We start from the raw sequence: 14,296 nt of genomic DNA, 5'->3' as shown, positions 1-14,296 counted from the left end.
TAGAGAACGATTGGCACAGGTGTTAGCACGGGGCCAATCTCCTTCACCAAAAAAAAAAAAAAAAAAAATACACGTCAAGTACTTTTGCAGAGCACTCTGTGAAGACTGTGAGTATTCAAAGTTAGCCAAAAACTGTAGGCATCAGTTACGTAGAGGCAACTCCTACTCTGAGGTGAGCAGTGCTGTAGACGTGTGTGTGACTTCAGAGGACAATCTCTGCTCTCTGGCTAGATGAGTAGGAAGGGCAGCTTGAGTTCGACAGAAAGACCTTCCCAACTATCAGAGCAGAGGGCTGCCACACTAAGTCCCGTTGACCCCTTGGAGCCAAGCTTTCCCGCCTTTTTGAGGGTGACACACACAGAAAATAATAGCAAACAATAAGGCTACCTGCAGCTGGAGACCAGCCAGGAGACTCTCACTGCCCCAGACCCAGCCAAGCCACCCTTGGGGCCGAGTATGGCACTATCTCTACACACCTGTAGCTTATGTGGAGTGCATCGCTGAAGGTGCTGGTGTAAGGGACTCGGCCCTGTGGGAGAGGCTGGCCTCAGGGACCTCGCCGGCTCTGTGCAATACCGAGATGTTGGCTAATGGGTTTAGTGGGGGAGCTGGGATTTAGGCCTGGCCTGGAAGGATGGCTAGGATTTAGGATCGGGTAGGAAGAGAAGAAGGAGTCGTCATTTGAATGAGAATTATCTTCCCACTCATGCTCAGTGCCCATCTGGCCTGTGACTCTTGCTGCCCACAAGGACTGACCCCTCCTCGTAGTTGTCGTGAGCATGAACTCCTCTTCTCCCCTTACTCTCACCCTTGGAGCCTGGGGAACTGTGTGGCCCTTTGTCATGGCCATGACTATCTTCCTCCCCATGCAGCTCAGGCATCTGAACCTCAGAGCTTTTGTGGACAGCACACTAGGAGGCCGGAAGTCAGGCCGACTGGGTTCTTGGCTGCACTCATCTCTCTGTGCCAGAGAAGCACTGGGTCTCGGATTCTTGCCTGTGACCTGAGAGTGTCTGTCTCCCACCCACCCTTCACTGTAGAGAGAACAGACCCCTGGAAGCTGCCCCTGACTCCCTAGGAAGGCTGGAGAGTGTCGGAGGTGTGCCCTGGGGCAGCCGCAGCCCAGGGTGTGTGCCACACTGAAACAAATCTTTTCAGCAGCAATGAGTCCCCAGGGAAGGAGGCAAGATTGGTGGTCTCCATCGAAGGCTGGGCCTTGTGGACAACAGGCTCATCAGCCGCAGGGTTGGATGGAGCTGAGCTGAGAAGAGAGAGGGTGTGGGAGACCCCTGGCTCACGCTGAGCCCCAGGACCCTCCACAGGAGCCTGCAGCTCTCCAGGATGCTACCTGAAAAATGGCCAGAGAAAATTTACAACCTCACAGCATCCCCTAAGAAGCCTGAGACCCAGGTTAGGAGAAAACGCCCCCATTCTACGTGCACAGGGGCTGGAACAGTCCCAGCATCCAGGGAATAAAACCCATTTGCAAAAAGCAGCACATTTATCCATGCGCAGAAGGGGCTGCTCTTGCCATCTGTCGGGAAAACAACCTGTGGCTTTTACAGAGATGGAGCCACGTGCACCGAGCAGCAGATTTATTTTCTCTGTTATTTATTTATTTAACAAACACTCATGGAGTGCGCCAGCCACTGTTCTAAGCATCTTTCAAATGTGAACTCATTTGACCCTTGTTACAGCCGTGAGGTGGGCGGAGTTATTTTGCCTGTTTTAAAGAAGAGGAAACTGAGTAACAAGCCCCAGGTCTCGAGCTGGTGAGAGGCCAGGATTCAAAGCCGGCAGCCTGGCTCCAGAGCCCATGTTCTTACCTACTCCTTGTAATGCTGCCTGCAAGGCTCCTCTAGAGAGCCGACCCTTGGGCCTCCAGGGATGCTAAGTACCCGCTTCCCCTCCCCCTTCCCACAACAAATAGATTTGAAACAATCAATTGCAGGGACAGCCCTATTAATAAGTTGGGCAACCTGATTCTGGGAAGAATTCCTAGGGAGTCCAAATCACTGATGCTCCCCACCTTCCCCCCGTCCTCACACCCACAAGCACACACAAAGGGAGTGGTGACAAGGACCAGTCAGCCCTCAGGTTCCCGTGATCGTTCATTCAGCAAATGCATACTGAACACTAACCGTGTGCCTGCCATTCTCCTCAGTACTGATGAGGCGAGATGGGGAGAAAGGCATGATCCCTTTTCTCTAAAGCACGCAGCCTGTCTCGTTGGGGTGACAGATAACTAAACAGATCATCTTTGTAGCGTGCAGAATCCTGGGTAGAGCTCATAGGAGGGGAGTGCAAATGGGCTTCAGGGCTGGGGGAAGGACCAGCCTTGCTGCAGTGTAAAGGGAGGGTTAAAATGGAAACCAGAGGCACGCAGGATAGTTTTGGGGTTGCAGGAGGGTGAAGAGGGGAAAGGCAGTAGGTTTTTACAATGGAAAACTATACAGCAATGAAAATGAATAGCTAGTTACACAGAACAACCATAGATGAATCTCACAACCATACTGTGGACTGAAATACTACATGCTATATGATTCCACCTATATACGGTTCAAAAACCAGGCAAAACTAAGCCATAAGGGTTAAGGACATAGCATAGGTTGTAAAACTATAATGCAAAGCAAGAAAGTAATTACCATAAAAATCAGATTATCTTCAGGGAGGATATCTTTGGGAGTAAAAATTGGGAGGGGGCAGAAGAGGGACTTCTCGGGTGCTGGGAGTATCCTACTTTTTGACCTGGGTGGTGGTCACATGGGTGTTTGCAGTAATACGTGCAGCGATACATTTTAGTTCTTTGTACCTTTCTGTGTGTGCACAATTGTAAGTGAAGCAGGGAGTGAAAGAGAGAGAGACGACAACATAACAGAAGGTCTGAGCACAGGCAGTTACAGGAGGAAAGAGAACTTCCTCGGGTGACTCACTGTGCTTCTCTCCATTCTGAAAGGCTTGTTTTCTCCATTTTAGCATCTCTGAAACCAGGGTGCACCCTGCCATCAATGGCATCTTAGATGTGATGAAATGTGGTTATTTCGGGGCCCCTCCCCACCCTGGCTGCCTCCCTCTGTTTGGCCTCTGACCCTCCAGAGCAATGCCATGCTAACAGAGTTGTGGCCGCAGCAGGCCACGCGCCCACAGTTGGTCAGGAGTGAAAAGGGAATGAGTGAGTGAGTGAGAGGTGAGAAGGGAAGAAAGGTGTGGTTGGCTCCAGTGCAGGGCTGGCCATGCAGGAAGGTGGGGAGGGAGCTGGCTCCTAGCCCTGCTCCACCCACTGCTGCCTCCGTGTGTTGTGTCCCTCGGTGACCTGGCCGGCCTCACGCTTGTCTGCGTGGGCTAGGAGGTGGAAGGACAATCTCAGGGTGGACTTTGAAGGAAAGAAGTGCCCAGGAGCCTATGAACCAGATCCGGCCAAGCTTCTTTCAGACCCAGAACCCCGGGGGGAGCCCAATATCCAAACTGAAAGATGCTTTCAGCTTCAATTTAGCGCAGATGAGACTCAAGTTATGGGGCTATAAAGGGAGGTGTCAGAAGTGGGAAAGGTTCAGGTTAGATTTCAGAGGGACCTCCTGATGGCAACTGTGGTGCCATGAAATGCCTGCTCAATACAAATACTGCGATCCCCTTCCCTGGAGACTCTGAATATTCAACGATCTGATGTCTGGGAGGCTTCACTGCGCTGTGCGGGGCGAGCCAATGGGCACACGGGCCTTAGCTGCATTACCTCATTAAATCACCCCCGAAGTCTGAGAAGTAGGCACTATTTTGTTATTTCCATTTTAAACTGAGGAAGCTAAGGATGGAAGACATGAAACAACATATTGCCGAGGTCGCCCAGCTTGTATGTGGGGAGTGCAGGACTCGACCTCTCCCACGGCGGTGCTCTTCACCACCAGGCGGGCGCTGCCTCCTCGTGGGAGGCTCCCTGCCGCCCTGAGGAGGGTCTGTCATTTTCTGGTCCATTCTCTCTCTCTTTTTCAAGGGAGAATTGTCGACTTCCAGAGAGCTGCCGCCTGTGCCCTTCCCTCCCAACTCCAGAGAAGTTCCTCCAAATGTGAGAGCAGCTGCCACGGCTCGGTGGCTTACCACTATCTCATCTGACTCCTCTTCTCGCCCTTGGCCCTGAGCCTTTCCAGTTGTGCTAAAAGTAGCGCTGACCGAATCGCGGTCTGTCCAGGGGCCAGGATTATTTTGACTCTGTCCTCAGGAATCATCTAGTCCAAGGCATGTACCAGCTGGACTGCTCCCATGAGCACCCAGATGTGGTGCCAGGAATGTTCTGGCCGACACTTCTGTCCCCAAAGCTGGGCCAAATGCTGCTACTCACCCCATGGCCTCCACCCCATGCCTCCTGAGACACTGATCCCAGGCGGGGTGGGTGGCGGGAGTTGCACGAGGGAGGATAAAAGGTTTATATCCTATCCATAAGAAAACAACCTGCCACTCTGGGTGATATGGCCTCTTATCCCTCTGCATTAAATGGGAACATGTTAATCTATGGATTTATGACATCATTCGGAAGGGAGGCCACACGAGAAGCCTCCTTAGAGACAGCAAACATCATCCTTCTGTGAGAGGCTGAAGGATTTCCTTCTCTCGAGGTCTTTAATAGTGGAAGAGATTTACATCGGACTGACAGAAATACAAGTCCTGTTCCTGTGCAAGGCTGCTGCCTGGAATGCCCATCCCCTCTTTTACTAATGGCTTGGCCACTCTTCAAAGTCCCCCTGAAGTCCCACCTCCTTGGGGATGTCTTCTCTACCAGTGCAGCCCACCCTTCTATTACCACCCAGTGGACCCTCCACACCGCTCTTTCATAGAGGGTTTGTCCCTTTGTCTGCAGGCTTTCCCTCTAAGCTGTGAGCTCTTATGACCAGGTATCTTTCAGGTATCTTGTGGGCATCCAGGGTGCAGTAGATCCCCAGCATTTGTGGGTTGAGGAGCCAGCACGCATGTCAAGGCCAGCCCTGCTCTGCTCAGGAAACAAGTCCGCCATCTACTTGTGTTGGTTCACTCATCTGTTCCGTATACGAACATTGAACATCTCTCTGCCTCTTACTGGTCTGGACACTAGAGATACAATGTCTGATAAGACTGAGTCCCTGCCTGAGAGCAGCTTGCAGTACAGTGGGGAAACATACATTACCATAGAATGGGCTAAATGCAATTCTTCAGATGCAGTGGGGACTGACTTTGCCCCCGGGATCTGGGAAAGTCATCGCAGAGGATTTGACCTGTGACAGGTCACAGAAGCTCAGAAATGCATGCAGTGTAAAAGTGGGAGAAAGAGCATTTCAGTGGAGGGAACAGCCTGTGCAAAGGTGTGAAGACATAAAAGAGCCTGTTGGGGCCAGGGAAGGCCAAAAAGTTGCAATATTTTTACTGTGTTCTCAGACTGCCTGTGGAAAGGAGGCTGCTTGCAACTTCTCATGGCGAGGGAGATTGGAACTCCATGGAGTCGGGGGGCAGGGCTTGGGCACCACCCCTTCCCAGAAGGTGTCAGAACACACAGAGCCTCTGCTCCTCTGCCCCTTGGGGCCTGCAGTCTCTCCTCCCAGCCTCCCTCTGCTCCTTCCCAATTAGGATGAAACTGGCTCCTGTGACACTGAGGTGCTTTCCTTCTTGTTAGAAGCTTAATATTGTATGAATCACAAGTCCCGGCTGCCCGGGCACAGTGGTCAGGGTCAGAGGTGTGAATTAAAACAACACATGATCCTGATTGCTTCAGTCAGGGGACACTGAGGCCAATTGAAGAGGTTGCTTTCCTTTCTCACTGATAATGAGAGAAGTACCAAGGCTGTTGATCTCAGACTCCTTCCTTAGAGAGCTTCAAGCACCTTGCCGATGTCATCCCATAATAATTTGATGAGCCACCTCTTATGGAGCACTTTACAAGTCTAATTTCATTTAATCATTAGATGACTTTACAATGTAGTGTTAAGTGACATGCCTGAGATCTCATGGCTCATCATGAGAGAGCCAGAATTTGAGTCCTTGTCCTTGGGCCTTCAGAAAGCCCAAGCAGCGCTTTGGAATACCACCTCAGTCATGAGGAAGGATACTGGCCTGAGGATGCTGGATGCTTTGCTCTCTACCCTAAGAGCCCCCAGATCTCCCCTAGCTTCCAGAGTCAGGCCTGACCATTCAGACTCCCATCGCACCTTTATTGCATGCGTGCTGGGTGCCAGGTCTTGTGCAGAGCCTGGGAAAGACACGAAGACTCCCAGACCCAGTTCTCATGTGACTCACCACCCAGTGGGATCCGGAAGGACCCCCTTCCCACTGCCACCCCAAACTTTCTCATTCAGTGTGACCTGTTCAGCCTTCCCTGCATTCTGGCCAAAACCCATTTCTCCTTCTTCTAAGCTTCTCTAGGGCTCATTACCCAAACCACAGCACCTATTGCTTCATTTCTGCTTTCTTTCACTCAGCAGTCATTTGTGCATCATTTGCATGTGGAAGGCACTGGGGATACATTAATGAGACAAATTAATAAGACATGGTCTCTGCCCTCATGAAGCACAGTCTAAGAGAGGGAGACAAATGTAATTGGTGCATGGACTGAAGTGCACTGGGACTCTGGCAGATAGCTCACCACTTCCTCCCTCACCCCGCAAAGACACGGACTCAGTGGCATCACGAAGGAGTGGGAGGAAAACGGGACCCAAATCAGAAGAACTGAGTTCTGAGCTGGTGCCACCATCTGAGGGACTTTGGAGAAGTTATTCAATTTGTTCATCTGTAAAGTGGGAATTACAATGCCTAACCTGCCTATCTTACAAGTTTTAGTGATATGCTTTATTAAATGAAATTCAATGCATGAAAACATTTTACAGGTTATAAAGTATTGTACAAGGAGTAGTTATAATTATATTCTTCTGCCTCCTAAGATGCCTAGCGTAAATCTGGGCACATAGTAGTTATTCAGTAAATACCAGTTAACTTAAATTGAATTGACTCATCCACCCCATTTACCACCTTCTGATAGTCCTTTGGGCTTTGGTGCCACTGTGAATCCTAGCACTAGCAATGCCTGCCCTGCTGCTGGTGGGGGTGGGGGGGGGGGTGGATGGCTGTGAGGGCCAAGTGAGAAGGATGGAAAGTACCTTGGAAGCTACAATATTGAACTTCACTGACTTGGGAAACCACCTTGGCCCCCATCCTAGGCGGCTGGGCTGAGGACCAGGGGCCCTGACTGTGGGGCCGTAGGCACGGGGCAGCCTCCCTCCAAGCCCTAGGTTCATGCTTTTTGGGGAACAAACAATACACTTACCCCATTATGGGCTTCCAAAGTCTTGGGACTGCCTGGCCCAGGACAGTGCCTGTGACGTGGGCATGGTCTCTAGGGGGACCAGGCCACCATGTGCCCACTCCTCATTACCCCTTCACCTCTCATTTCAGCACCCCTACCCCACGGAGGATGAGAAGAGGCAGATTGCAGCCCAGACAAACCTCACCCTCCTGCAAGTAAATAACTGGTGAGTTAGCGTCACCTGCTCAGATGCTGTCAGAGCCAGGGGCCACTCACTTGGCCGGGGAATGCATAGCAGGGAAAAGAGGCTAGAACGCCCAGTCATGACTCAGTCTCAGCGCAGCTGCCATGCCAGTCCTGCCATTTGGGCTAGAAGCAGAAAGCCGGAATCAACGCTGGCGCCTATAGCTTCATCTGCAGCTTCTCAGCGCCCTCTGCTGGGAAATTGTGTCAGAAGCACCATGAGAAGCTTCTTGCTGAGTAGAAAACCCAGTACCACCTGCTCTGCAGAGACCCACAGGAACACCCGGTTCCAAGGATGGGAGGGGCCGCCATGGTCATCTGGTCTGCCTCCACCCAGGTGACCTGAGCATGAACTGAAACATTCTGCAAAGCTGGGAATGGGAAGGAGGAGGAAGAGTCGGCTGTCTGACCCCACAGGAGTCTCTGCTTCCCCCTTCTCTGTATCTGGCTGGGCTCTCATAGAAGTCTCAGAAAGCAAAGTCTGACTGGATGGGAGTGGACCCAAGAGTTGGGGCCCCTGATCTGAGCCCTTGGCTCTAGAGAGAAGTCAGAGGTTAGTGCCTTTGACTAAGGGGGCTCTTCCTTCCTCTATTCAGTCCTGACAGTCTCAAGCAGAGATTTCTGACCTTCCTCACCCATTTGTCCCAAGCTCTTCATGGTTATCAAGCCCCGGTGACTTCATGAGCTTCTCAGTGCCCAGGGCTGTGCTCCCAGCTGGGCTTTTACACCCTAGATCAGACCCCGGTCTGTTTGGTACAGTGGATCAGCTGCCGGGAGGCTGGAAGCAGCTTAGCACTCTCTGCACACACACGTGCACACACATGCACGCGCGCACACACACCCCTACCACCACCCGGGGGGGGGCTGACTAACCAGGTCGCCACCTTTACCCCTGGGCAGGTTCATCAATGCCCGGAGGCGTATCCTGCAGCCCATGCTTGATGCCAGCAACCCAGACCCTGCCCCTAAAGCCAAGAAGATCAAGTCGCAGCACCGGCCCACCCAAAGATTCTGGCCTAACTCCATTGCCGCAGGGGTGCTGCAGCAGCAAGGTGGCGCCCCGGGGACGAACCCCGATGGTAAGGACTGGGGCTGAGTGCGCTCCAGCCTGGGGGCTGGCTGGTGGGGGTACCTCCCAGAGCTCCTTCAGGATAAGCGGTCCAAAGATTCAAGGGCTGAACTCACTCATCTGAGTGGCAGTGGCGGCTCTGTCACAATAGTTAGCCTCCCTGATCTCCATCAAAGGATGTGCATAGGCCTGAAAGAAGGTTTTTTTTTGCATATATGTTAACAAGCCAAAAGCGGTCTCACAAAGACGAGTGGGAGCTGGTGGTCAGCTGAGTCAATGACTGCTCAGCAGAGCCCCCCCTCACTCCCACACCCACCCGAAGTTCCTTCGTGCCAATCAGTGTCTGCACAGTTCCCCAAGAGCCAGGGCCATCTATAAATACTGAGGCAGGCAGCTGGCTTGTGAACGGAGGCCGGGAAGAGCTTTGTTTTCCCAGCGTCTCCATCAAACCCTCCATATACACTTTTCTAATTGCCGGTCGCCTGGTGCACAATGAATAATTCAATGAGCCAGACATTTTATAGCTTGGCATGTGGAGATGGCTCTGTGTGGGAAGTGGAGTGGAGGTGTGCGTGTGTGCATGCATACCTTCAGGGATATGTGCATTTATATGGCTGCGTACAGGTTCCTGTGTGGGAGGCAATCGTCATATGGGGTACAGTGAGAGTCAATAGATTTTGAGCTGGACCAGCGTGGGATAGAATCCCAACTCTATCATGCCTGACTGTGTCACTGTAAGCTAATGACTTAACTTTCTGAGACTCAGTTTCCTCCTCTTTAGAATAAGGATGACAATACCTACCTTACAGAATTCTTAGAAAGTCAAACGTGTTTCACGTGTATATATATAGGATTCTCAAGAGATGGTAACGAAGAGTGCTGCTCCTTGGGATGGGGCGGGAATGGCTGACAAGTGAGTGGACAGAGACTTCATACCAGGGAATTGTCCAGCTTAGGAGCTCATCACCCCATTGACTCGGTCCACCACTGAGTTTCCTGGGCCTGACCCTTGCCTTCATCTCTCACGTAGGTTCCATCAACTTGGACAACCTGCAGTCCCTGTCCTCAGACAATGCCACCATGGCTATGCAGCAGGCTATGATGGCTGCACACGATGACTCATTGGATGGGACAGAAGAAGAGGATGAGGATGAGATGGAAGAGGAGGAGGAAGAGGAGCTGGAGGAGGAGGCTGACGAGTTGCAGACGACGAATGTCAGCGACCTGGGCTTGGAACACAGTGACTCCCTGGAGTAGACGGGCAGCCCAGATGGCACTGATCACCGAGCAGGAGAGGAGTGTCGTCAGGAGGGCTTCAGGGTTGGGGGGAAGGGGACGTGGGCAGGCAGCACCGAGGAAGTTGGGCCTTAGCTTCCCAAGATCAGTAGCTTGAAGAAACGCAGAGGAGACACCTGCTCCCTCCCGACCACCAAGCTTCGATGAGTACCCCAGCCCCACTTCCCTAGAACTGCGAGGACTCTGTCTGGCAGAGCCAGTCAAGCAGCCTGTACGGAAAGACAGGAGTGAGATCTGGACTCACCAAATCCCTGAGGACAGATGGCATCCACGGCCCTCCAACTGAGGGACTTGAGTTGTTTACAAGCCCTGCACTGTGAGGTGGATCAGTGCTGTTGGCAGAGTGAGCCTTTGCCAAGGGACAGAGTTAGGAGCAAAGGGAGAGACAAAGGGGTTTGGGTTTTACCCTCAGAAGGTTCTCAGCTCCTTTGAGAGACATTCGAGGGCAAGAGGGAGCCCAAAAGCATAGCCAGTGGCTGGAGGAGTGGGGGCACCTGGGCATCACATCTTGCAGATCCGAGAGGGGCCTGGATTCCCTCAGGCTCCGGCTCGTCCTCCAAGGCTCCACTAGGGGTGGAGGCAGCCGTGGACTTGGGATGGGAGCCAGCAGAGCCGCCTCCTCTCTCCCCTGGAAACAAACGGTGAGCTGGTGGGCTCAGATTGTAAGAGGTTAAGAGGAGTCCCTTCACCTGGGTTGGCTCCAGGAGCCAAGGAGATGGCAGAACCCGGGCTAGGAGCCATATCAAGGTGACTTTGGGGACACAGCCGTCCTTCGGTGGTCACAGAATTTAGCTCCTGTAACAACAGGACAGTGGTGTCTTATCCCAAATGTCCCAGCCCTCAGATGGAGCCCCTCAGATATTCTACCCCCTCCATTGACCAGCAGAGAGGGTGGAACCAGGTTAGCTTGCAACCCGTCCACCCCTCAAGTCCCTCACGGCTGTCCCTCTGCTCCCAGGCTGGCTCCCTTGGCCTCCATCCTCTCTTCTTCATTCTTTCCTTCAGAGAAGGCAGAAGAAACATTGGAAAGAAGCATCCAGCCCAGTGGGAAGCCAGGGGCTGGAGAAGGTGCTACATCCCACCTCCCTTCAATATGCACAGTGTAGGGGAGGGCCCCGAGAAATGGCACCCAGGAGCCAAGTGGTGCCCCATCCCACGCGCCTCGCTGTTCTACACACCACCATTATACACAGCACAGGAGGAGCTGGGGCTCCCGCGAGCAGCAGCTGTCCACCGTCTGCCCCAACACACACTCCCAGCCCAACTCCAGGCCCTCATGATTGGCGCTCCCTCCTCCCTTCCCTCCCACCCCATGGCTGTGAATGACAGGACTGATCACACGTGTGTTTTCCATTGGATTTAATTTAATGGACCTGCAGTTTCATTTGTAAATTGTGCATCGGCCATCTCCTTCAGTGGCAGGATGTGAGTGGCTGCCTGGCTCAACTTGAGGGGACCCTCAGGGCCCTCTGGGGCTTCCCCTCCTCTACCTGGTTGGGGTGGAGCAAAAGGATGGTCGCTTTCCTGAGGTCTCCCTGAAATGAATGTATTTCTCCCCCAAAAGAGCTGATATTTAATGTTTTAATAGGGATTTTTGAGAAACAAATAACCTTATTTATAATCTGGGTGATCCAATCATTTTTTACTCCCTTTTGATGCCATAGGTAGAGGAAAGTCGAGCTTTTTTGGCGTGAGACTTTTACAACGTGCAGTGGGATAAAATACATTTCCTTTTCTGGTTCATTTTTCTTGTTACACACACACACACACCCTTCCACTTACCACTTTGCACAGGCGTCCCACCCCAGCACAGGCACACCCGCACACACGTGCCCACGTGTCCTCCTCCCAGCCCCCTCCACCTGCCTAATGTTATGCAACCTCCTTCTGATGTATCCACCAAACCAGTACTGAATGTGGCCGAGTTTTCAGTAAATCTTATTACCTACCGTAATTCTGATGTGCCGTTCTCTCTTTCTGTGGTAAGTGGGACCCTGGACCAGAGAAAATTTGGAGGCCTCAGCTGACCCTGTGTTGAACTGACTACCTGTGGAAGGGACCAAGACAGAGAGCTTTCTGGGTGACCTCAGTTTCCCTCTGTGGGGAGGAAGATAGCCAAGTCTGGTACACTAACTGCGTGTCTGTTTTGCTCTAAGACAAAGGGAGGGAGAGGAAACAGGAGGAAGCTCTCTACTGCCCTCTCCTGACAATTTTCCTCCATAGCCGTGGAGAAGTCTGAATTTAGTGTCCCCTCTTCCACCATCCTCCACCTCCCTCAAAGGCCTTTGCTTTCCCGTCTCCATCCTAGGCTCTGAGAGTTTTCATCTCTGGAGCTGGTGCTGCCACTGCCCCTCCCCCAGCCCTCAGGGGAAAAGTCCCAGGAATGGGGAAGGAGAGGAAGTCTTGACTGCCCAATTTAATCCTGGAGCTGTGTCCAGAGGGGAGACTGCCCTTTGAACTCAGGGTTCAGCACTGTATTCCCTGGGGCAAGAAGAAATGTAGGGGCAGCTTATCTCCACCAGGAAGTGAGAGGGAGGCATTCCTGCTATCTCAGCCTGGAGGTCTCCTTATCCGGGCATTGCTGTGGGATGATCACCGCGGAAAAGCAGGAGTTCCCCGTTCACACTCACACAGGCTGGAGAGCTTGCACCTGCCGGTGGACACCCTGGCGCCAGGCTGAAGATGGAGGAGGCGGCGGGTTACACAGGCAGAATAGGCCTCCGTGCAGCTCTGACGGCGGTTCCCTGGGTCACTGCTGTCCCGGAGCCCAGCCCACCTGTTACACCTGAGAGTCCTGCAAACACAGCCGAGACCTTGCCTCTAGGCAGTGGAGACGGTGTCTAGATCCAAAGATGATACCTAGAACCTCACCTCCCAGGGCCAGGAAGACGGCAGACTCTCAAAGCGCTGTTTTCCAGGGAACACTGTTAAAAGATATGCTACCCCAAAAACTCATGGTCACATTAGTCTAGGATGAACTGCATATTATATTTTGCTAGTGGAGTTTCATAAGGCTCGTTAGTATATTAAAGTCCCTGAAAAGTCCCGCAGGAAAGAAACCTGTTTGTTTAACCTGTTTCCCAAATGTACTTGCCTTTTTTTTTTCAAGTGATATCTATTCAATCACAGTAGTATTCCACAAAACACACTTGAGGAACACTGTTCTAAGAAATTACAGAGTAGCCTGTCCCAGCCTCTCCCACCCCTTCCTAAGATTTTCTTTCAAGTTCCGCCATCTTTTCAACCACAAGGCCAAGTACCAAGGGGTTTCCTAAATCATTTGAGACGTGGGTGGTTGTGTTTTGAGGAGGCAGCAACCTCTCTCTGTGCCTGACTCAAATCCTATTCACCCCAAGGAGAAGGCGTACAATACTCCCTTGGAAATAAGAGAGAGGGGACAGTGCCAGGTGGGTGTGGAGGAGATGTCCCTTACCACCAAATGGTGCTCTGGTATCAGCGCCCTGGGAACTGTTCAGACTGACCTTTCACCCCAGTGTCTCTCCCACCAGGGAAGACCTTTCAGGTTTGAAGATTCCTGCTCACGGAAGTGGAGGGCCAGAGCTAAACCTCCTGGACCAAGGAGCTTCTCTGCTGCCTTGGACATGGCAGATGAGGGCACTGACTCTGCGACCCTGCAGCCTGCTTGGACTCATTCATTCATTCAACGTGTCTTTATTAGCACAGACTCTCTCCCAGGCAGTTTTAGCCACGGAGGATGCAGCTGTGATCAACAAAGTTCTCGTTTTCAGGGAATTTACGTTTTAACAGAGGACTGAGGCTGAAAATGTGCTCACGGTGTCCCCATAATGGTTAAAATATGATCTCATCCTAGGACAGTGACCTCAAACTTCATCACCCAGAGTCACAAACAGGCGGCGCTCAGGTCAAAGGCGGGTTCAGGTCAAATTCAGCTCGCAGACGCGTTTTTTTTGGACTATATATTGTTTTTTTTAAAATTTTGGGACCAAAAATTAAGTTGAAGATTGCACATAAAAATTCAGATTCTTGGTTTCTCTTGAAAAATTGGAAAGTTAAGCAACTCGGGACTATTATTCCCACGCAGCCACAATGGGGTGGAGTTGAATTTCTACTGCCCCTTCCGATGTGGTCCCCAGGTTGTCAAGATGTTGCCTTGGGGGTTCCCCAGCGCCGATGCTGAGGGTCATTCCAGTTCTTATCGGGCCATCCCTGTTTGGTTGGCTCATTGGTTAACTAACCAATGTTTCCTCCCTCCCTTTTCTCCTTTTCCTTTTTTTGCCTTTCCCTCCAATATTGGAGTGGTTGTATTTAAAAAGGAAAATATTTCTCCATATCTATTGCTCTATCAGAAGTGAGAACACAAGATAGTCCCAGACAGCTCTGCCTTTGAAAATGCTAGTTGGACTGGCCAGCCCTGTGGCGCAGCGGTTAAGTTCGCACGTTCCGCTTCT

The 14,296-nt window shown here is 51.9% G+C and overlaps 1 protein-coding gene across 9 annotated transcripts in view; it reads left to right on the top strand.

The window, feature by feature from the left end:
* PKNOX2 (PBX/knotted 1 homeobox 2) overlaps window positions 1-11,818 on the top strand; it is a 253,475-nt gene extending 241,657 nt beyond the window's left edge. For all 9 annotated transcript variants that reach the window (XM_044752523.2, XM_044752522.2, XM_070489995.1 and 6 more), the window contains 3 exons: window positions 7,408-7,484; window positions 8,402-8,580; window positions 9,601-11,818. In XM_044752523.2, the coding sequence (XP_044608458.1) occupies window positions 7,408-7,484; window positions 8,402-8,580; window positions 9,601-9,827 (483 nt within the window). In that variant the 3' untranslated portion in view covers window positions 9,828-11,818. The remainder of the gene's footprint in view (window positions 1-7,407; window positions 7,485-8,401; window positions 8,581-9,600) is intronic.
* Window positions 11,819-14,296: the final 2,478 nt, after the last annotated feature.

This window comes from Equus asinus, chromosome 20 (assembly GCF_041296235.1).
Source record: "Equus asinus isolate D_3611 breed Donkey chromosome 20, EquAss-T2T_v2, whole genome shotgun sequence".
Lineage (NCBI taxonomy): Eukaryota > Metazoa > Chordata > Mammalia > Perissodactyla > Equidae > Equus > Equus asinus.
This window is presented reverse-complemented; position numbering and strand designations above follow the sequence as displayed.